The following is a 19,964-nucleotide window of genomic DNA, read 5'->3' as shown; positions in this document are numbered from 1 at the left end:
GAAGAGAGCCAATAGCCACGCCGCTTACAGCGCGGCATTGACGTCGGGGACCAATAGGATGAGGGCTTTCTGGGGATGCCCTGTCGGCAGCGAGCATGGCGCCTCCCGCACGCTACTGCGTCCCTGGTGAGTGCCGCCCGGGGCGGTCCGGGGCTCCTGGGATTGGGGTGCTACTGCCCGGGAAGGGGACGCGGTGGCCCAGGAGAGGAGTAAGGGACGAGGCAGTGCGGAGGGGCTTGCCCCGGGGATGCCCCTCACTGGGCCGGCTGGGAGCGAGCGCTGTCCCCGGAGCGGGATGCCCCGGCAGCCCCTGAGCCCCTTGTGTCGCAGGTGAGCGGCTGTGCAGCACGGAAGAGGCCACGGCTGGCAGTGGGACCTACACCCGTCATGGTTTCATCTTCTCCTCGCTGGCCGGCTGCCTGGAGAGGAGGAATGAGGACAGCGAGGTGAGCGCGGCCTCGGCATGGCTGCTCCTGCCCGGGGCTGACTGCCGTGCGCCCAGGCTGCGCAGCCTCCTTGGAGATTGGGCTCCGACGGGGAATTGGACTCCGACGGGGTTCGGCTGGTGATCCTGTGCACGAGCTGTGCCCTGTGCTGACTCTCTCTTGCACTGCAGCTGCCCGTGGTGTCGGTGGTGAGAGACAGCGAGTCCCAGCTCCTGCCCAACGTGGGGGCCGTGGTGACATGCAAGGTGGGGCGCTGGAGCACTGCGTTGATAAACTGCACGGCTTCGGTTCCCTCTGTCTCTTACTGAGCTTTGTTCCTGCTCGCAGATAGGGTCGGTGAGGAGTCACTGGGCTTGTTTGTCCCCTCTGTACAACTCCCACCAGGGCAGGGGCAGCTCAGGGGCTCCCTTGGGTTCCTCACTCACAGAGAAAGTGGGTATTGGCATGAGGAACACCTGCCCTGGGATTGAGGTGGGCTTGAGGGGAGGTTTTTCTTTGCTCTCCTTCCATAACTCTTTTTGGGGCAGGCAACATGCAGGTCAGTGCCTCAAGCAGCTTGGAGAAAGGGTGGCACAGACCAGGGATTAGTTTCCTTACATTCATGATGGAGGGAGAGGAACTGGGATCACTGCAGGTCTCAGCCTTATTCTAGTGCCTCGAATTGCACAAGTATCATCTTCCTCGCCTGGCTTGCTGCCAGGTGTCCCACCATTGCTTGGTCACAGGCAGGAGGAGGCCAAGTGAGACCTGAGCTCCCCAGGCAGCCCTGTCCTGCTTGCTCCTTGCCCTTTCCCTGCCTGGAGCACTGATTCTCCTTTTCCTACATGCAGGTCTGCAGCATTAACTCCCGCTTTGCCAAGGTGCACATCTTGTATGTTGGCTCCACACCACTGAAATCCACCTTCCGAGGGACCATACGGTAGGGAAAAGGTTAGGATCCTCCACCCTTCGGGGGGAGGAAGGCTGCTGTGGGCAGTGCAGCTGGCTGTCCTGAGCTGGAGCTCTGCCCTGAGCACTGGGCTGGTGTCCAACAGGTCCTGGAGAGCGCCCAGGAAGGCCAGGGTAGCTTCTGCCACAGGCTGTTGAGCCGCCTTTGCTCATTGGCACTCAGATCCCTCCATCTCCTTTTTCAGGAGAGAAGATATCCGAGCCACGGAGAAGGATAAGGTCAGTGAGGCACTGCCAGTAACTTTTCCACACCCATCGCCCCCAGTTTCTGCGCATTGGGGCCCTGTCCCCCCACTGACAGCACCCTGGCACTGTGTGGTGTTGCCTGCTCTCTCCTGTGCAGGTAGAAGTGTACAAGAGCTTCCGCCCCAGTGACATCGTCCTGGCCAAAGTTGTATCCTTCCCCCTCAGGGACAGTGAGTTGGCTCAAGCTCTCTTGTGGAAGTCTTTCCCTTAACTCCTGTCCAACCAGATCTCCTTGGGGGATGCGCAGTCCAACTACCTGCTGAGCACAGCAGAGAATGAGCTGGGCGTGGTGGTGGCACGAAGTGAGGCAGGTAGGGACAGGACAGAGACAGGGCCTAGGCTGAAACAGTTCTGCCTCATCCCTCCCTGAGGGGCAACTGATGCAGCTGCCTCCCTCTCCACATGGAGGAATGCAAGTTTGGGAAGGAGCAACCCTGACATACTGTGTCCCCAGGGGTGCAGATGGTGCCCATCAGCTGGTGCGAGATGCAGTGCCCACGGACACACACCAAGGAGTTCCGTAAGGTGGCCCGGGTGCAGCCCCAGTTCCTGCAGACATGATGCCTGAGGGGGAGCAGGAGGCTGCAGGACTGGGGCCTGTGGAGCCAGAGCAGCCCCTGGGCTCCCATCTCCTTCACAGGTCCGGCCAGGCCCCCCACTGGCAGGACAGGTTTGCTACTTGTGGATAATAAACATTTTTTGAGAGCTCCATGCTTTGTTCATTACAGCCTATGGAGGAGCCAGGGCTGCCTGTGGCACTCTGATCTGGCTCCTGCAGCAGAGTGGGTGAGGGAACAGCTTCTACAGCACCAGGGCCACGAGAAAGCACGTTTTCAGTGCTGGGAGAGGAGTGATGGGTGCCTTTGCTGCAGTGAGAGCAACAGCACAGAGCCCCAGGCTGTGGCTGCGCCACCCTAGGCACTCGCCAGGTTGGTTTCCCCACGTGGGAGTCAAGGCTGGAGCAGAGCCTGTCTCAGCACACTGATAACCAGTGTGGGCTGTGGCTGAAAACAGCCTGGGGACACCACATCTCATCTCCTCAGGCCCCAGTGAGTACCCGGCCCTTGGGATGAGGGTGTGGCACACAGGGAGACCAAAAACCACAGCATGGCAGGGTGTCACCCTCTCAGGCAGGGATTGCGGAGCAGTGCTTTGCTCCTTGAGCCTGGCACAGCTTCTGCACCCTCCTGTCTGTGCTCAGCAGTGACTGCTGCCTTGCACACGTGCTGGCAGCAGGGAGCCCCCCATGGCCCGCAGACACATGGACACCTCCTTATTGCGCATTACTCCTTTATTGAACTGGAACAAGACAGCTGCTATGGTTGGACAGTTACGCTGACCCTGTGCAAGCCCAGGCTCATGACACCGGCAGGGGGGAGGTCACAGTGACAGGCCACGTACACACACGTGAGGGATGGGACACAACAGCACCTGCTTCACCAGCAGGATGAGGATGGGCATCAGCTGGGGGAAATATGTGGCGGACACGGACCTCCAGGCAACAGGCTCCCTCCTTGTCTGAAGGCAGTATAGTTAAAGCAGGGGCTGGCAGAGCTGGGCCCAGAGTCGTGAGTACCACCCTGGGGTGCTGTACCATATGCACCACAACGCAACCCTTCCAGTGGCATCCCGGTCACTGTGCTACGCACCCACAAGGAGATGGGGAACCCACCTTGGTCACTGCCTGCACTGCACTCACCTCACTGCTCCCAGGACTAAATCAAGTGACAAAACTACAGTAAACGGGTGATGAGAGCTGCCAGGGACGAAAAGCAAAGGAGGAGCCTGGCATGGGAAGGGATTGCTCGGTGTGTCCCCCTGCAGACAGAGTCTGAGGGTTGGGATCATGGCGTGGAGAGGTGTGTGGTCGCTGCCTGGCGGAGCCAGGGCTCCCTTTCACACCAGACCTCCGTGTCCAGCCCTTGCCCCGGGGCCCCCAGGCTGTCTGCAGAGGGGAGCCTAGTCTGAGGGAATGGGCCTAACCGTGGGGAGCGGCTCCAGCTCCACAGCTCCAAGTTCCTGCAACTGTGGGGGTGTGAACAGAGGGGTGGGGAATGGCAGGGGGCTCTACTACATGCTGGTCTGATGCCTGCCCTCACTTCTTGGCCTTGCCCTGAGCAGCAACAGCCTCCATGGCCTTGCGCACAGTCTCCTCATCCCCCAGGAACTGCATGGGCTTGACAGGTTTCAGGTTCTTGTCCAGCTCGTAGACAATGGGGATGCCGGTGGGCAGGTTCAGCTCCATGATGGCCTCTTCTGACATGCCTGTGAACACAGCAGTGCCATCACTCCTGGACTTTGCCACAGGGCCAGCTGGGGAAGCAGGGAGGTCCCTGGGATGCCCTTGCAGGGGTGACCTACCTTCCAGGTGCTTGACAATCCCACGCAGGCTATTACCGTGGGCAGCAATAAGGACTCGTTTGCCCTCTTTGATCTGTGGGACGATTTCCTCATTCCAGAAAGGCAGAGCCCGGGCAATGGTGTCCTTCAAGCTCTCACATGTCGGCAGCTGGTCCTCTGTCAGGTCGGCATAGCGACGATCCTGGGAGAACGACCATGCTCACACAGCAGCCCAGTGCCCCCATCCAGTGTGGGAAGATGGTGGCAAGATTTTGTCCCTCCCCCAAATTCTCCACCTGCGGACCCACTAGATGGGCTTGGAAGCAAGGAAGTGCCTTTGAGGTTTGAGGCTGCAATGAGTCACAGTCAGGGCCATGAGCCCTCCTGGGAAAAGTCATACATTGCCTATCCGGGCAAAGAAACCAGATCAAATATCCATGAATGGGTCATGGCACTAATGATTAACAGAGGTATTGCCCCTCTGCTTTGGACCTGTCTGTGCAGTGCCCAGGGGTTCAACTCCACAGGGAGGGAGTAAGATAAACTCAGCCCAAAGCCAACCAGCACCATGCTGAACAGCCCCAGGTAACACAGCAGAAACACAGGAGACCTTATAGAGGAAGCCAGGCCACACGGCAGGTGACTTTTAGGAGACTCCCTACAAGGCAACCAAAGAGCAATGGGTTTTACCTTCGCAATAGTGCTGTAGAAGGGGTGGTCAGACTGCATGGGAGGCGGAGGGATGTCATAGGAGCGCCTCCAGATCTTGACCTGCGCCTCACCGTGCTTTGCCGCTGTCTCAGCTTTGTTCAAACCCGTGAGAGCCCCATAGTGCCTCTCATTTAGGCGCCAGGTCCGGATAACGGGTAACCACATTTGATCAATGGCATCCAGGACGGTCCAGAGTGTACGGATCGCCCGTTTTTGTACCGAGGTGAAGCAGATGTCGAACTCATAGCCGGCATCTAGAAAATACGGGAGAAGGGGGAGGCGGGGGAAGACCAGGAAGGTGAGTGCCGGGCCTTATGCAACCGGTGAAAGGGCAAGGGCGGCGGCCTCACCGCACCGGTACCGATCGCGTCCTCGCCGTTACGGAAACCGGCAGTGGCCAGGACGCAACCGGCACCGGAGAACCAACATACTGCGGTACCTACGACTCTCCCAGCAGTACTGAAGCCCCGACCTGGCACTGGAGGCCACCCCCGTCACCGAAGAGCCCCAAACCAGCAGCCGTTAGGCTTGACGTGGCCGCACTAGGCCGTATCCCTTCCCCAACGTCCCCCGCAACCCCCCTCTTGGCCGACACCCCCCCTCTCGTTCACCAGTACCTCGGAGGGCCTCGCCGCCGCGCCGCGCCTCTTGCTGCCCGGCGGGGCTGAGGTCGGCGTCGTACCATCCGCTGAAGCGGTTCTCGAGGTTCCAGGCGCTCTCGCCGTGGCGGACGAGGACGAGCCGGTACGCGGCGGCCATGGCGGGCTGAGGGACCGGCGCGCGCTACTCCTCACGCTGCTGCCGCGCGCGACTGACGCCCCCGCTCGGCCCCGCCCCGCCCCGCGCGCCGCCGGTCGGCGGGAGGCGCATGCGCGCAACGAGCGCCAGGCGGAGGCGCACGTACCACATGGCGCGGCCCGAAGGGCGGTGCGACCTTCAGGGCGTGGCGTCACCGTGACGTCACGACACGCAGTAATACGTAACGCGTGACTCCTCGCGCGTGGCTACGGGCTCGGTCTGAACGGTTCCACAGGGCCGCGGCTTCGGCACGGGGATGGCTGGTGGGCCCTTGCTGGTGGCTGCCCCTGGGCCCTTCGGGTCTCCCATCTCAGCCCCGATTCGGCACGATCCCGCTGAGCTTCCCCGACCCCGCTTCTCGCCCGCTGGGCCGGGATGAGGCCTTCCCTGACCGCTGCCCTCACTCAAGATGGCGGCTGACGCCGGAAGCGGAAAGGGGGCGCGGGGCGCAGCCGCACGTGGAACTGGGTCCAGCATGGCGCGGAGCGGGAGGCTGCGGTCGGGAGCCGCGGCTAAGCTGAAGCGCTGGCGGAAGGGCCACAGCAGCGACTCCAACCCCGAGACCCGCCAGCATCGCCTGGCTGCCCGCAGCCGCTTCTGCAGCCGGCCGGCGGGTGAGGGCAGGGGCGGGCGGGGCGGTAGGGCGCCAGGGCGGGCGGCTCCTGAACTGTGCCCGGCGCTTCCCGGAGGGGTGCAGGGGCGCGGGGGGCTGCGAGGCGGACCTTGGGGACCTCCGAGAGCTGGGGCGGGGGCAGGAGGGAGACCGGAGCCGCTGATAGTTCCGGGGTGCGGCGGAGGCTGCAAATCAGGGAGGACAACCGAGGCCGCGGCGTAACGAGTTAACCTCATCGTGACACCGAGCCTCAGAAGCGGAATGGGGCACCGCATGCTGCAGTGCCTGTCGCCCTGCGAGGCTCCCCAAAGGTCATGGCCACACCCCTTAGCGCTGCTGTGGTGTCTGGTGCGGTGAGGAACGTGACAAGCTCCCACTGATGGGCCACATGATGGGGAAGGTAAACCAAAGTGTACCGGGCACTGCGAGAGCACTGGCTGCTCCTGGCCAGGGAGATCCTTCTCCTGCAGATGCTGGCTGCAGGCTGATGTCTGCACTCAGACGGACGTGCAGCATGTGTCCTGGCTGTCTGGTTGCCAGGGCTTCAGGTGGAAGAAGATAAATAGGGCAGAGTACAAGAAGCACCTTAGTGTTAAAGCCTTGGCACACCGGCACACGTTTGTGTGGATGTGATCCTCTCTTCCATCAGAGGAGATGTCTGGATGGTGCTCTGGTTTCTCTTCACTGGAATGAGGAGCTCTTTACAGTTATTCATGTGCTTTTGCCCATTGGGTGAAGCAGCACCTGTATTCCACAAGCTGGAGATGAGCTCCAGCCAAGCCAGTCTGGCTGAGAGAGGAGGGGAGCATGGGGGATTTTGGGGTGAATGGTGGAGCAATGTGACTTCGCAGTTCTGACACGTCTCTCACCCCTGCAGAGAAAAGTAACTTGACGGTGGATGCAGTGAAGCTGCACAATGAGCTGCAGTCGGGGTCCCTGCGTCTGGAGCGGGCGAGTGACAGTGCTCAGGTCCGTATGGAGGAGGACAGTGCTGAAGAGGCTGCCACAGAGAAGTCTTCTGGCACCTTCCTGAGCGGGCTGAGCGACTGCACCAACATCACCTTCAGCAAGGTGCAGCGCTTCTGGGAATCCAACTCTGCTGCTCACAAAGAGGTATGGACAGGAGCAGGGCTGGGGACAGGGGTGTCTGGTGGGGATGCCCCCCTGGCTGTGAGGCTGAGGGGTACTGACCTGCTTTGGTGGCTGCTCACAGATCTGTGCCGTGCTGGCGGCTGTGACAGAGGTGATCCGCTCCCGGGGCGGCAAGGAGAGCGAGACGGAGTACTTTGCTGCTCTGGTGAGTGCTGGTTGTGTGGAAGAGGTGCGAGGGGAGCTGCTGGTGGCAGCATGGGTGGGCTCTCAGGAGGGATGGAGAAAGGTGCTGTGATTATAGCCAAGGCCCTGAGTGTTTTTCTTCAGCAGAGATGCTGTTGGGCTGCTCCTGGTTTTTTTTTTCCTCTTGCCAAGGGTTGGTGAAGGGCTGTCCTGGTGTGAGCCCCTGCTCCCCATCGCTTATCCATCTTCTGTTTCCAGATGACCACGCTGGAGGCAGTGGAGTCCCCCGAGTCACTGTCTGCTGTTGCATACCTGCTTAACCTTGTCTTAAAGCGGTGAGTGCCTGGCAGAGGAGCAGGGAGAGCTACCAGACCCAATCATGGAAAAGGGATTGGTGCTGTTTCCCTCCCCAGGCTGGGGAAGGGACCTAGCTAGGGTGAGCTGCCGATGCAGTCCCCTGTGTGACTGCAGCTATCTGCTCCTCACCCCACTGATATGTTCCCTTCTCCTGGCAGGGTCCCAAGCCCTGTTCTTATTAAAAAGTTCTCAGATGCCTCAAAAGCGTTCATGAGTATCGTGTCCTCACAGGCCTGCAGCAGCTCCACCTCTGCCCTGCGATGGGTGAGTAGCCAAGAGGCAGCCAGCTGTGTCAGCTCTGCCCAGGGTCTGCTGACTGCTGGGGTCAAGGCTGCTGCTGTAGGGTGGTGCTGGGTGCTCGGCCTGAGGCTCTTGCAGTGAAAGGGAGATGTCTCTGTGGGGTGATGCTAATGCCCCTGCTGCTCCCTTGTCATAGGTCCTCTCTTGCCTGGCCACGCTGCTACGGAAGCAAGATTTGGCAGCCTGGAGCTATCCCATCACCCTGCAGGTCTATCATGGCTTGCTGAGCTTTTGTGTTCATACCAAGCCCAAGGTGAGAGCCCAGTGCTTCTGGCAGGAGATGATGCTGCTTTTGGGGTTTGTTTCTGGGGACAGCTGTATCCCCCTGGTCTGTAGCTTCTACTGACCTGGGTTCTTCTTCCCCCAGGTGCGGAAAGCAGCACAGTATGGTGTGTGCTCTGTCCTGAGGGGCAGCGAGTTCATGTTTGGTGATGCAGCCCCTGAGCATCACCCTGCAGCACCCTCTACCGCCAAGTTCTGTGTGCAGGAGATTGAAAAAGCTGGAGGTGTGGGGCACTGGAGCATGGGGTCTGTAGCTGAATGTGGGGGACTCTGCCATGGTGGGACAATAAGGACTTGGAGGGAAGAGGGGAGGTTGCAGCACTCTGGATTGCTGGGGAGGGTATGAGATATCTTTGGGGCACCTACGGTATTTTGAAGCTTCCTCAGCCATTCTGTTGCTTTCCTCTCTCCAGAAGGCAGGGGAGTGTCCACCCTGGCTCTGTGGGTCAGCCCCACTGCTGTCGGGGGGCTTTGCCTTGGGCAGGGCTTTGCCGTGGGGTGCCACAGGCTCAGAGGTTGCTCTGCTCCTGTAGGTGCCAAGGAAGCCACCACCACCCTGCATGTCCTTGCCCTGCTGCGGGATGTGCTGCCCTGCTTCCCTGCAGCTTTGGTGAAGACCTGCTGTGAGACCTTGCTCCGAGTCATGACCCTCAGCCATGTGGTGAGTGTTCCCGCTCCAGGGATGACAAGGGCAGACCCTTTCCCTAAGGGCTGCATTCTGGGAGGGATCAGACTCTCTTCACTGCCAACTGGGAGGCTGGAAATGCAGGATGCAAATGGAGGAGAGCGCAGGACAGCTTGCTGGCCTGACTTCTACGGAAGAGGGAGACTGTGCAGATGGGGCACAGTTGCAGCAGTGCTGCGTTTTCCAGAGCAGAGCCTTCTTTGGGGTAGGAGGACAGTGGGTTCAAAGCAGAGCCCCGTCTTCTGACACCGTGTCGTTTGCAGCTGGTGACAGCATGTGCCATGCAAGCCTTCCACAGCCTCTTCAGTGCCCAGGCCAGCGTGGCCTGCCTGCCAGCTGAGCTCAATGCCCAGATCATCACTGTGAGTGCGGGGTATCAGTGTGGGGAGGGACAGAGCTGGCAGTTGCACAGCACCCACCTGCCTACCCCACCTTCTGCTTCCACAGGCTCTCTACGACTACGTGCCCAGCACGAGTGACCTGCAGCCCCTTCTGACCTGGCTGTCCACCATGGAGCGGGCACACATCAACCTGGCCAGGTGCAGGCAGGGGCCGTGGCTGGGCAAGGGGACAGGCAGCTGCTTGGTCTCTAATCTGGCCTTTCTCTCCTCTCCAGGCTGCAGAAGGACCTGTGCTGGGCTCACCTGCCCCGGCTCTTCTCTGCTGCCATGAACTGCTTCCTCTCCCCACACTCCCAGGTGGTGTCAGCAGCAGCGCAGACCCTGCAGGTACCTCACCAAGGCATCTCTCCCCTCTTGGATGCCCTGGGCCTTGCAGGGGGCTCTGCCTTGGGGCTTGCCAAGGAGTGGTGTGCCCCTCTGTGCCTGCAAGGCTGGGGGTTCCATGATCCAACAGCTGTCCCATTTTCCCTGCTTGCCCTTGCAGGTTCTCCTCAGTGAGTGCATTGCTCCCCACATGGAGGACATTGGCACTGTCTCCACATCTGCCCCAGCCCCTGCTGCTCACCTGTGCAAGATGTTCAGGTGAGGAGCAGTGATATGGGAGGGGCTGTCCCCATGGGTCTGGCTGACCAGCCTCTGCCCAGTCTTCAATGGGTCTGGCAGGCTTGGTGGGCACCCTGAATACTGCTGGTGTGACTGTCTCCTTTCTGCTCCCCAGATCAGTGGAGGAAGGGCTGACATACCGTTTCCATGCAGCGTGGGATGAGGTGCTGCGAGTGCTGGAGGTCTTCTTCGAGACATGTGGGAAGCAGTGCCATCCCATCATGAGGAAGGTGAGTCAGGCTGGGAGGGCACAGGTTCATCCACAGAGGCAGGTAGGGTGCCTGTGTTTCCCCCTCCAGCTGTGGAGCAGGGTCATGCTGTTTGCCCTGCTCTGTTGTCCGTGTGGGGCCAGAGTGTGTGCAGCTCTGGGACACTTGGCACAGGGACATGCAGGGCAGCTGGCATCCCTGGCAGAGTGAGTGATATGTGCTAGACCTGCCCACATGGCTCTTCTGTGACTGTCCTGCCCTGTCCCCACAGTGTCTCCAGTCCTTGTGTGACCTGCGTCTCTCCCCACACTTTCCCTACACTGCTGAAGTGGACCAGGCGGTGGGGGCTGCTGTGAGCACCATGGGTCCCGAGGTGCTGCTGGAATCTGTGCCCCTGCAGATCGATGGCAAGGAGTGAGTACAGTCACGGGGTAGCATGCAGCTGTTATGTTCCTGTTCAGTCTCCGTGCAGTGCTGCAGATGTGGCTGCTAAGCCTACCTGTGCCCAGCTTTGGGGCTGGGTGAAAGTGCCCTGTGCCCAGGATCTGATGCTGACCCTCCTGACCAATGCCTTTCCTCCGCAGGGAGACGCTGGATTTTCCCCGCAGCTGGCTCCTGCCTGTGCTGCGGGACAACGTGCAGGGTGCACGGCTTGGCTTCTTCACCAGTTACTTCTTGCCTTTGGCAGCTGCCCTGAAAAGCAGAGGTGAGGAGAGCAGCATGGTGGGGGTCTCAGTAGTCCAGGGTGTTCTGTGGGACCTCCGTTTTCTGCCCTGAGATGGAGCAAGGCTTTGCAACATCTTCTGCTCCACTCATCTTCTCTTTCTCTTCTGCAGCCCTGGAGTTTACCCAGGCTGGGAAGAGTGTGGAGGCCAAGATCTACGACACGCTGCAGTGGCAGGTAACAAGCAGTGCCTGGGAGCCCTGCCATACTGTACCCCTGGTACCAGGCTGGGGAGCAGTGACTTGGGCAAAGACTGTGGCCTCCCACCTTTTCCTTTGCCTTTCAGGTCTGGACTCTGCTGCCTGGCTTCTGCACCCACCCCACAGATGTGCTGGGAGCCTTCAAGGGGCTGGCCCGCACCCTGGGCATGGCCATCAGTGAGCGCCCAGACCTCCGCCCCACTGTGTGCCAGGCCTTGCGCACCCTCATCCACAAAGGCTGCGAGACAGGTTGGGGTGGAAACAGACCCTTGTGGTGGGTCCCTGTTGCCTGTGGGAGGGGAGATGCTGATCTGTAGCCTCCTGTCATCCTTTCCCTAGATGCAGAGCGGGCAGAAGTGGGTCGCTTTGCCAAAAATTTCCTGCCCATCCTGTTCAACGTGTACAGCCAACCTGAGGAAGAGGGGGGCACAAGTGCTCAGCGCCGCTCCGTGCTGGACACTGTCCGTGCTTACCTGACTGTCACGGATCCTCAGGTGAGGGGCCCATGGGGCACTGGGGCAAGCTGTCCTGGCTCAGGCCAGCATCTCCCAGCCAGACCCAGTGTGATGGGGCTTTGGTGCATGTCTGATTGAAGAGGACAGGAAGAAAGGCTCTGACCAGAGAGCAGCCCTTCCTGCTCTCATGGGTAGGGAGACCTTTCTAGCCCATGGTTTGGGATTTCCCAATCTTGCAGTCACATCTGGCCCATCATGCACGAGCTCTTTGTGAATTTGTCCAGGTCTTTTTGGACTCACTGGTGCTTCTGGTCTCCACAAAGTTCTGTGGCAAGTTGTTTGCCAGGTGGGTTGCAAACTCTTGTAAAAGCACTCCTTTCATTCAGTTCTGATCCTGCTCTCTCTGCCTGCCCTGCAGATGGTGTGCGGATTCCTGGAGAAAGCCAGTGCAAAGCTGGCCAGTCTTGAGAGTTCCGAGTTCACCAGGTAACACCTGGGAGCTGGTGCTACTGGGTAAAACTCCTGGTGTGCTCCTGGTGAGCAGCACTAGGGCACTGTCCTGTGTGGGCTGTGCCACCATTGTGCACTTGATGTGACTTGCAGCTGACATCCCAGCTTGGTCAGGCAGTGGTAGTGATGCCACAGTTAACCAGCTGTGTGTCCTTCTCGGCTGCAGACTCTCCATCCTGGACCTGGTAGTGGCAATGGCACCCTATGCTGATGAGCAGTCCCTGGGCTCCCTGTACCGTACCATCCAGCCTTCCCTCCAGGTGGGTTGGTCCCCAGCCCTGACGGGTGCAAGGGCTGCAGTGGGGCACCTTCTGCTTTCTGCCAGCTTGGACCCACACTCTGGTGATTGAGCAGCTGCCATAGGGGATAGGTCTCTGCTGGGTGGTGTGGGGTGCTGGTGTCCCTTCAGACACCGTGGTGAGGGGCTGCCTTGACAGTGGGAGCATGTTGGCTGTCCCTGCAGAGCAAAGAGCGCAGCATGCAGAAGAAGGCGTATCGCGTGCTGGAGGAGGTGTGTGCCGCTCCCCACGCTCCCTGCCAGGCCTTCATCCGCTCCCACCTCCAGGACCTGCAGACAGCGCTGCTGGACTCGCTCAAGAGCACAGCATCCCCAGCCAAGAGAGTGAGAACAAGGGCTGTGGTGGTGGTGACCAGCCACTGCTGGGAGGGAAGGGATGGGGTGGGCGACAGGGTAACCAGCTGTGTGTCCCTGGGTGTATCAGTGCTGGTCTGTTTCTTTCCCCAGCCCCGGCTGAAATGCCTGTTCCACATTGTGAAGCAGCTATCTGCAGAGCACGAGCCTTTTGTCACTGCCCTGGTCCCAGAGGTGAGCATGGTCCCTTGTGAGAAGCTGGCTGGTTCTGGCTGTGGTAGTGGCAGCAGTGGGTGACGTGCCTGTGTTCCTCCAGGTCATCCTATGCACCAAGGAGGTGTCGGTGGGGGCCCGCAAGAACGCCTTCATGCTGCTCGTGGAGATGGGGCATGCTTTCATCCGCTTTGGACCCACCCCTGAAGGTGAGCTTCTGTTCTACTTGCTCAGTCCTACGGCCACTCTGGCCCCAGGGAGATCAGACGCATGGCCAGCATCCTGCTGAAATGGTCCAGGGATGCTGCTGAACACAGAGCAAGTCAGGGCCTGAGACATCCCCCTCTTGCAGAGGCTATGCAGCGGTTCCTGCTCCTGATCTACGTGGGGCTCACTGGCTCAGTCACCATGATCAGCTGCACTGTGCTGGCACTGACCCGCCTGTTCTTTGAGTTCAAAGGTGAGCAGGAGCAGGGGAGCTGGGGGCATGAAGCAGAGCCGTCCAGCGAAGGTGGGTGCTGGGAGGAAGCCATCTGTGGCTGAGTCCCACCATGGTTGTAGATCACCTGGAGTTCAGTGTGGTGGAGCAGCTGCTGCAGAACATCTGCCTGTTGCTGGCCTCCCGCACGCGGGATGTGGTCAAGGCAGCCCTGGGATTCCTGAAGGTCACACTGCTGCTGGTGGACACCAAGCTCCTGGCCAAGCATGTGCAGACGATGGTGAGATCATGCACAGGGTGCCTTGAGGAGGGTGGTGGGGCAGAACTGCGGCTGCCTTGGGCAGCCAGGGCTATCTCCAGCTGCACTCTGACTGGGAGCCAAGGAAACAACCATGATCTCAGCAGCTGAGATGGCAGCAAGGAGGCCCCTCTCCTGAATCTGGAATTCTGGCATAGACGTGTCAAAAAAGCCCCAGTGCTGCCAAGCAGGGAGAACTCCCCATGGCCCTACCTGGGGCAGGCATGGAGAGATGGCAGCAGGGTGAACAAGGTGGCCATGCAGATAAAAGCTGGGAGGCTGGGTCCCCAAGTCAGGAGTGCTTTGGTCTTGAGGGTCTCTGTCCTGACAGCTGGAGGCTGTGGGGAACCTTTCAGATGACATGAGACGCCACTTCCGTATGAAGCTGCGAAACCTCTTCATCAAGTTCATCCGCAAGTTTGGGTAAGCCAGGGTCTCCTGGGGTGGCGAGGGAGCTCTCTGGGAAGCAGTGCGGGAGAAGGGGGCTGCTGACTGCTCTCTGTGTGTTTCCTCAGCTTTGAGCTGGTGAAGGGGCTGCTGCCAGCCGAGTACCATAAGGTGCTGGTGAACATCCGCAAGGCGGAATCGCGGAGCCGCAAGCAGCGTGCCCTGAAGAAGGCAGCTGCGGATATGGATGAGGAGGAGGCACCACCACCACAGCCCAGAGGAGACAGGTGAAGATGGGCTTGGGGTGAAGGAGCGGCCCCCACAGGGGGCTTGGCACTGGATCTGCTCAGCTGGTGCTTCTAGAGATGCTGGAGGTATCTCCAGGGCTGCTGTGCATTGTGGGGCAGGCTGCACCCCTGGGCTTAGTCCATTTTCCATCATCCTTTCCACCTTTTGACCAGTATGGAGGAGATCCTTGCTGACTCAGAGGATGAGGAGGAGGAAGAGGAGGAACGGCAACGGAGCAAAGAGTGGAGGAAGCAAGCACGGCAGAAGGGCCAGGCATGGCTGAAGGAAGGGGAAGATGATGAGCCCCTCAACTTCCTGGACCCCAATGTGTCCCAGCGGGTGCTGGGTAAGGAGTGGAGCTTCAGATGGGGCTGGGGTGGGACAGATGGGGCAGGGGCTGCTGCAATGCACAGGGGCCCTGGGGGTACAGCTGCTCCCAGAAGTGGATCCTTCTCCAGGCCCTGACCCATTTCTCTGTGAGCAGCCACCAAGCCAGGCCCCAAGCGGTCCAGAGGAGTGAGCCATGATTTCCAGATGTCTGAGGATGGACGCCTGATCATCCGTGATGAGGAAGAGGAGGTGGATGATGACGAAGCCAAAGGTACTGCCTGGGCTGACAGGGGCCACTCTAGACTTGCTCTGGGTCTCTGAATGGTTTTCATCCTGCCACCTGCATGTGGGTGGAAGTGGCAGGAATTGGCATGGCCTTGTGTCACACCCAGTGGCTCTCTTCTGGGCCGTTGCCCAGGGAAAGCAGTCACCTACATCATCAGGAGGGTGCTGGTTCAGCAGGGGCACCCTGCTACTGCAGCCCCCTCCAGGGGCTAGCACAGTACCAGGGCTCTCCCATGCCCTCATCATGCACTGACCTTGTTCTGTACCATAGGAGCAGATGAGGAGATGGCAGATGTGCTGCAAGATGTGGGTCTCCGCAGTGTGAGTATGGGGCTCGTGGTCCTGAGGAGCTGCTGGGGGAACTCATCCTTGCCAAACCACTGCCTGTGCCATGGCAGCTGCAGCTCTGCCCAAGAGGCCTTGGGACACCGGGCAAGTGCCAGCTGCCTGGAGGGGTGCAGGAAGTTGTCTGGGATAGGGATGCGCTGTCTGGAAGGTCTCTGGGTGCCCATGGGAGGAAGCGGGAGGTTGGGGGTTGATGGGAGGGCAGAACTGTAATGACAAGCCAGCTGCAAGGTTCCTGCTGCCTTTTTCTACAGAAGAAAAGTCAGAAGCGTCGGTTCAGAGAGGAGCCAGATGATGAGGAAGCTGAGGCTGGAACCTATTCTCAGTATAGAGGTAAGTCCTCTGCCTGTGCCCAGTCTGGGTCTCCCCAGAGGGCCAGTACCCATCTCGCTGTGCTGCTTCAGGGCAGCTGGAGCAAAGGTCAGAGGATTACAGACTGGGTAAGACTGGAAGGGATCATAGTGTGTCATCTGGTCCAGCCTCCCTGCTCAAACAGTGTCATCTCAGAGCATGGCACACAATTACATGCAGATAGGTCCTGAGTATCTCCATTGTGGGAGATTCCAGAATGCCTCTCTAGGCAGTCTGTTCCAGTACACAGTCACCCAGACAGCAAAGAAGTTCTCATACTCAGGTGCAACTTCCTATGCGTCAGTTTCTGCCATTGCCTCTTGTCCTATTGCCCAGCAGCACCAAGCAGAGCCTGACTCCATCTTCTTGATACCCTCCCTTCAGATACTTACAGACATTGATGAGGTCCCCTTTTAGGTGCCTCTTTTCCAGGCTGAACAGGCCCAGCTCTCAGCCTTTCCTCATAAGAGAGATGCTCCAGTCCCTTAATCATTCACTCGATCAGCTCCATGAGCTCCATGTCTCTCTTGTACTGAGGAGCCCAGAACTGGACACAACATTCCAGGTGCGTCCTCACTAGGGCTGAGTTAGAGGGGCAGGATCCCTTTCCTTTACCGGCTGGCAGTGCCTTAATGCACCCCAGGACACCACTGGCCTTCTTGGCCATGAGGGCACTGCTGGCTCATGAACAGCTTGTTGTCCCCCAGGATCCCAAAATCCTTCTCTGCAGAGCTAATTTCCAGCAGGTTGACCCCCAGTCTGAACTGGTGCCTGGTGCATTTACCTTCATTAATTTCAGGCAGTTCTCTGCACATCTCTCCAGAGATTTTGCTTGGGGGAAATGGCCACCCCTCTTCTCTCCTGACACCCAAGAGCTGGAGACAAAAACAGGAACAGCTTCCACAGCCTAGAATTAGGCAAGGGGAGCCCTAAGACCCCCTTCCTACACACATTCTCTTTTCCAGCTGGAGGCTCTGGGATCCATCGACAGCTGAACAAGGAGCCAGCCTTTGGTGCAGAGTACAGATCCAAGGTGAGGTATCCATGGGGTTGCAGGGTTTGGGTGGGGGGGACGCTTGGACTTTGGTAGGGCAGGAAACACCGTTTGTGTTGGGAGTCTGGTCCAGTAGCACCAAGGTTGGAGGGGATCTCTGCTCCAAGAGGAGCTGCCAAACACTCAGTATCTCTGAACACTGCCAGCCCACTTCAAAGTTCCTGTCCTATCCTTGCCATGGACAGTTCCTGCTCACTGTTCAAAGCAGGCGTCTGTAGCATCGTCTTGGTGGGAAATCAGCTCCCAGGGCAGTGTGCTCAGCTGGCACCCCACTGCAATACAGTCTTTGGGATAGCAGGGTGGCAGGGTAGCATTAGAATGGGATGCACGCTTCTTCCCTGGTGCTGCATCTTCTCCCATGTCGCTGTCTCCCACAGAAAGGTAAAGGCGACGTGAAGAAGAAGGGCCAACTCGACCCCTATGCCTACATCCCCCTGAACAGAGCTAAACTCAACAGAAGGTGAGGCTAACCAGGAAGGGCACAGGGGTGGGAACAGGTTTGATCCTGCTTTTCATTAGGGTTTCTTGGTGGGTTTGGGAGCTCCCTGTCATCTGCTGTGCCACTCCTTGCGGAGTCTGGAGCAGCATCCCCGTGTGCTAGCTGTGCTCAGTGCCTGCACCAACCCAGCTTCTGCTCCTTGCTCCCTCCAGGAAGCGGGCAAAAATGCAGGGCCAGTTCAAAGGCCTGATGAAGGGAGCCCAGCGTGGGGCCAAGGCTGGCCACAGGAACCGTCTAAAGTCCCAGCGCTCCTGAGGAGACTCAGGTGCTTGACCTACTCCTACCTGAGGACACAGCATCCTGTGAGTGGAAGAGCTGGGGGTCCTCTTGAAGGTGACCTCCATTTGTTTGAGACTCCCTGGGAAGCCACTTGGATGTATTATGGACTGATGGCCCTTCTGTCTCTGGGGAAAGATGCTGGGTTGCCTGGTACAGGCATGGGTGTGTGTGTGAGAGAGCAAGTAATATGTAAAGAATTCTCTATATTGATAAATACCCTCTGTTCTTACCCAGCTCAGATTCCTCCCCTCCTTCCCTTCAGAGCTTGCATAACTGTGCTCTGCCTCCTGTCCGTGTGCAGCAGGTCCTTCTGTTGCTGCAGGGCTGCTTCCTGCAAGGCTGCATAGCACGGGGCTCAGGCCAGCATCAGCCTGGACTGGGAGCCAGAGCTCTCTGTCCCACACTGGGCTTGCCTGGAGGCTGCTGGGAGCAGCACTGTGGCACAGAGCAGTGGGGCACACGTGCAGTAGGGTTGAGGCGTGGACTTGCCATAGAACAAAGCCACAGAGGATGAAGTCCTTACAACCAGCTTTCTTTAACAAACTCCTCCTTGGCAGGCTCTTCTGCCCAAAACTGTGGCCAGGGAATCTGTGCCATGTGTGAAGTGTCTGCCATTTGGCCACTGGACACTTTTCCCATAGCAGCCATGCCTGATGGTGGGGCAGGAACAGTTCACTGCAAATTTCTTCAAACTGGCTGGAAAACTGCTCCAGCAAATCTCTGTGCCTTGCCCTTTCTCTTACCTTTGAGAGCTGAGGAAAGCTCTTTGCTCTGACCACTTCCTGCCAGCTAGACCTGTGCAGCACAAGTAATACTGGACCTTTTTAGCTGCTCAGCCCTGTCACATTGGCCTGAGCATCTGGTTTTGCCCAACTACTTCTACGCTGAGCCCAAAAGATGGTGCTTGGCCGAAGCGTGCTGAAGAGAGCGGAGCTGAGGGTACTGGATACACGTCCCATTGCTTGCACTGCAAAGAACAGGTGTTGGTGAATGTAGATGGCTTTCCCTTCCTCTTCCATGTTAAAAAGCCTTCAGCCCTTTGTAATTTCCTATTGTGGCAGCTTACATGCTGGAATTGCAATGCTTCTCAGTTCTCTAATAAGCTAAAGGGATTGTGCTTGTTCAGCCTCTTACTGCAGGCTTCTTTCTGGAGGCTGCAAATCCAGTTTTGTGGCTTTCTTATGTGCTTCGGTTTTTTTTTTTTCAAGATCCTTTTAAAAGCCTGGGATGGAGGAGGAGCTCTTGTACTGATACTGGTCCTGCCTTGTCAGGAATGCTGTTCCATTTGTGCTTTCCCACCCAGGGCTCTCACTGGGACCCTTGAGCCCCAGGACCATGTTGAGGTGCTGCTGCTCATCCTGCCAGAAGGGAGCTGACAGCCTGGCCTATGGGACAGGCTTCTCCAGCAGCACCTTGTGACCAGGAGCTACACTCACCTTCCTCTGCTGCCTGCAGCCTGGGCCTGATGCCCTCCCCTCCCCTGAGAGCAGGACAGGGGGAGACAGACACCAACACCTGTAACCTGTGGCTCTAGGCGCAGCGGAGCTGTCTTTGTGCTTTCCCTTCTCTCCTTGGAGACAGGGCCTGTAGCTGTAGCTAATTTATTTAGGAGCTCCAGCTTACTCACTGTATTGTTCTTCATTTGCATGTTGCTGCTTAAATTAGTGCATGCCTGCATGGAACAGAAGAGTATTAGCACCGAGGATGGTGTTCACTTGAGCCGGTGTCCAGAGAACAGATTCTACTGCAGCAACATCTTGTTAATCAGCTAATTAATCATGTAATGCAATGGAAACCCTTGGCGAGGAGATGTCATCCTGCCTGAGGAGGTTGGCTGCAAGTCAAACCTGCTCCCCACCAGCAGCTGTCCCTGGCAGGGAGCAGAGCTGCATTGTGGGGGCCCGCAGGAGCCTTACCACAGCTCTCTGATATGGGGCAGGGTGAGGGGTGGTGTGGATCCTGCCTCCTGCAGCTACCTGCCACAAATATTTTGCAGTTACCAATGGACAAGCACAAGTTGGCGTCCTGGAGAGATGCTTGGCTTTTGCTGCTCAAGCTGGGAGGTGGCTTGAAGGCTATTTGTTCACCCAACCAGCTCTTAAACCATGCAACTTCTTCCCACAAATGCCAGTGTTGAGTTACACTTACATATGCCATTGTCACAAAGGGTTCCTAACCCTTGCAGATACCAGCTTGAGGAGAGGCTGGCGGGACTAACAGTGCTGGCTGGGTGTCCCCTGGCTGGGCTGGGACAGTTGCAAATGCCTACCCTGATTCTTAAAGTTTAAAATCAGGGACAGGTGTGCCCTATGGGGCTGTGCCCACCCAACATCCAGATGGACCACCATCCTCCAAGCACACTGCAGCACCTTTCAGGGTTCCCCAGTTCAGAGTTGGGATTCCTCCCATACATGGTGCAGGGATGGGAAAACCCTCCAGGGGCCAGCAGTATACGAGGAGCTTTGGTGTTTAAGCTGAAATGATTGGCAGCAAGATAATTA

The 19,964-nt window shown here is 58.4% G+C and overlaps 3 protein-coding genes across 6 annotated transcripts; 2 read left to right on the top strand and 1 right to left on the bottom strand.

Moving 5' to 3' along the window:
* The first annotated feature begins 23 nt into the window (after positions 1–23).
* Positions 24–2,351, top strand: EXOSC1 (exosome component 1). 4 transcript variants are annotated; one of them, XM_019292080.2, is made up of 8 exons: positions 24–126; positions 331–446; positions 617–691; positions 1,277–1,365; positions 1,580–1,613; positions 1,738–1,788; positions 1,867–1,951; positions 2,049–2,351. In XM_019292080.2, exons 1-8 carry the CDS (start codon positions 96–98, stop codon positions 2,162–2,164), a joined length of 597 nt encoding a protein of 198 aa, XP_019147625.1. In that variant the 5' UTR covers positions 24–95; the 3' UTR covers positions 2,165–2,351. The 4 variants fall into 4 exon arrangements, with proteins under 4 accessions (XP_019147625.1, XP_019147633.1, XP_010408180.1 ...); XM_010409878.3 differs by having other exon boundaries at positions 25–126; positions 2,095–2,351; XM_019292088.2 differs by lacking the exon at positions 617–691.
* A 562-nt stretch (positions 2,352–2,913) lies between these two features.
* Positions 2,914–5,517, bottom strand: PGAM1 (phosphoglycerate mutase 1). Its single transcript, XM_039553927.1, has 4 exons — positions 5,309–5,517; positions 4,671–4,945; positions 4,002–4,182; positions 2,914–3,905 (listed from the first exon to the last, which is right to left on the bottom strand). Exons 1-4 carry the CDS (start codon positions 5,448–5,450, stop codon positions 3,736–3,738), a joined length of 768 nt encoding a protein of 255 aa, XP_039409861.1. The 5' UTR covers positions 5,451–5,517; the 3' UTR covers positions 2,914–3,735.
* Positions 5,518–5,678: 161 nt separating this feature from the next.
* Positions 5,679–18,508, top strand: RRP12 (ribosomal RNA processing 12 homolog). The gene is made up of 34 exons (XM_039553926.1): positions 5,679–6,103; positions 6,980–7,215; positions 7,316–7,399; positions 7,636–7,712; positions 7,893–7,998; positions 8,171–8,287; positions 8,402–8,540; positions 8,850–8,977; positions 9,265–9,363; positions 9,449–9,540; positions 9,618–9,729; positions 9,887–9,984; positions 10,121–10,235; positions 10,486–10,628; positions 10,799–10,920; positions 11,051–11,115; positions 11,225–11,387; positions 11,478–11,632; positions 12,012–12,079; positions 12,270–12,363; positions 12,567–12,725; positions 12,849–12,929; positions 13,012–13,117; positions 13,261–13,368; positions 13,470–13,627; positions 13,977–14,068; positions 14,161–14,319; positions 14,494–14,666; positions 14,805–14,921; positions 15,207–15,256; positions 15,535–15,613; positions 16,597–16,664; positions 17,063–17,145; positions 17,337–18,508. Exons 1-34 carry the CDS (start codon positions 5,899–5,901, stop codon positions 17,437–17,439), a joined length of 3,954 nt encoding a protein of 1,317 aa, XP_039409860.1. The 5' UTR covers positions 5,679–5,898; the 3' UTR covers positions 17,440–18,508.
* The last annotated feature ends 1,456 nt before the right edge of the window (positions 18,509–19,964 follow it).

This window comes from Corvus cornix, chromosome 6 (genome assembly GCF_000738735.6).
Source record: "Corvus cornix cornix isolate S_Up_H32 chromosome 6, ASM73873v5, whole genome shotgun sequence".
Classification (NCBI taxonomy): Eukaryota; Metazoa; Chordata; class Aves; order Passeriformes; family Corvidae; genus Corvus; species Corvus cornix.
Note: the sequence above shows the minus strand (reverse complement) of the source record. Positions and strands in the feature narration are given on the sequence as shown.

Coding starts and splice junctions, on each gene's coding strand:
- EXOSC1 (XM_019292080.2), top strand. CDS start 96: ATGGCGCCTCCCGCACGCTACTGCGTCCCTG. Junction 1,789..1,866: donor ACATCGTCCTGGCCAAAGTT/GTATCCTTCCCC, acceptor CTGTCCAACCAG/ATCTCCTTGGGGGATGCGCA. Junction 1,952..2,048: donor GGTGGCACGAAGTGAGGCAG/GTAGGGACAGGA, acceptor CTCCACATGGAG/GAATGCAAGTTTGGGAAGGA.
- PGAM1 (XM_039553927.1), bottom strand. CDS start 5,450: ATGGCCGCCGCGTACCGGCTCGTCCTCGTCCGCCACGGCGAGAGCGCC. Junction 4,946..5,308: donor CGGCGGCGAGGCCCTCCGAG/GTACTGGTGAAC, acceptor CGTATTTTCTAG/ATGCCGGCTATGAGTTCGAC. Junction 3,906..4,001: donor GATTGTCAAGCACCTGGAAG/GTAGGTCACCCC, acceptor CTGTGTTCACAG/GCATGTCAGAAGAGGCCATC.
- RRP12 (XM_039553926.1), top strand. CDS start 5,899: ATGGCGGCTGACGCCGGAAGCGGAAAGGGGGCGCGGGGCGCAGCCGCA. Junction 13,369..13,469: donor CCTGTTCTTTGAGTTCAAAG/GTGAGCAGGAGC, acceptor CCATGGTTGTAG/ATCACCTGGAGTTCAGTGTG. Junction 16,665..17,062: donor GTGCAGAGTACAGATCCAAG/GTGAGGTATCCA, acceptor TGTCTCCCACAG/AAAGGTAAAGGCGACGTGAA.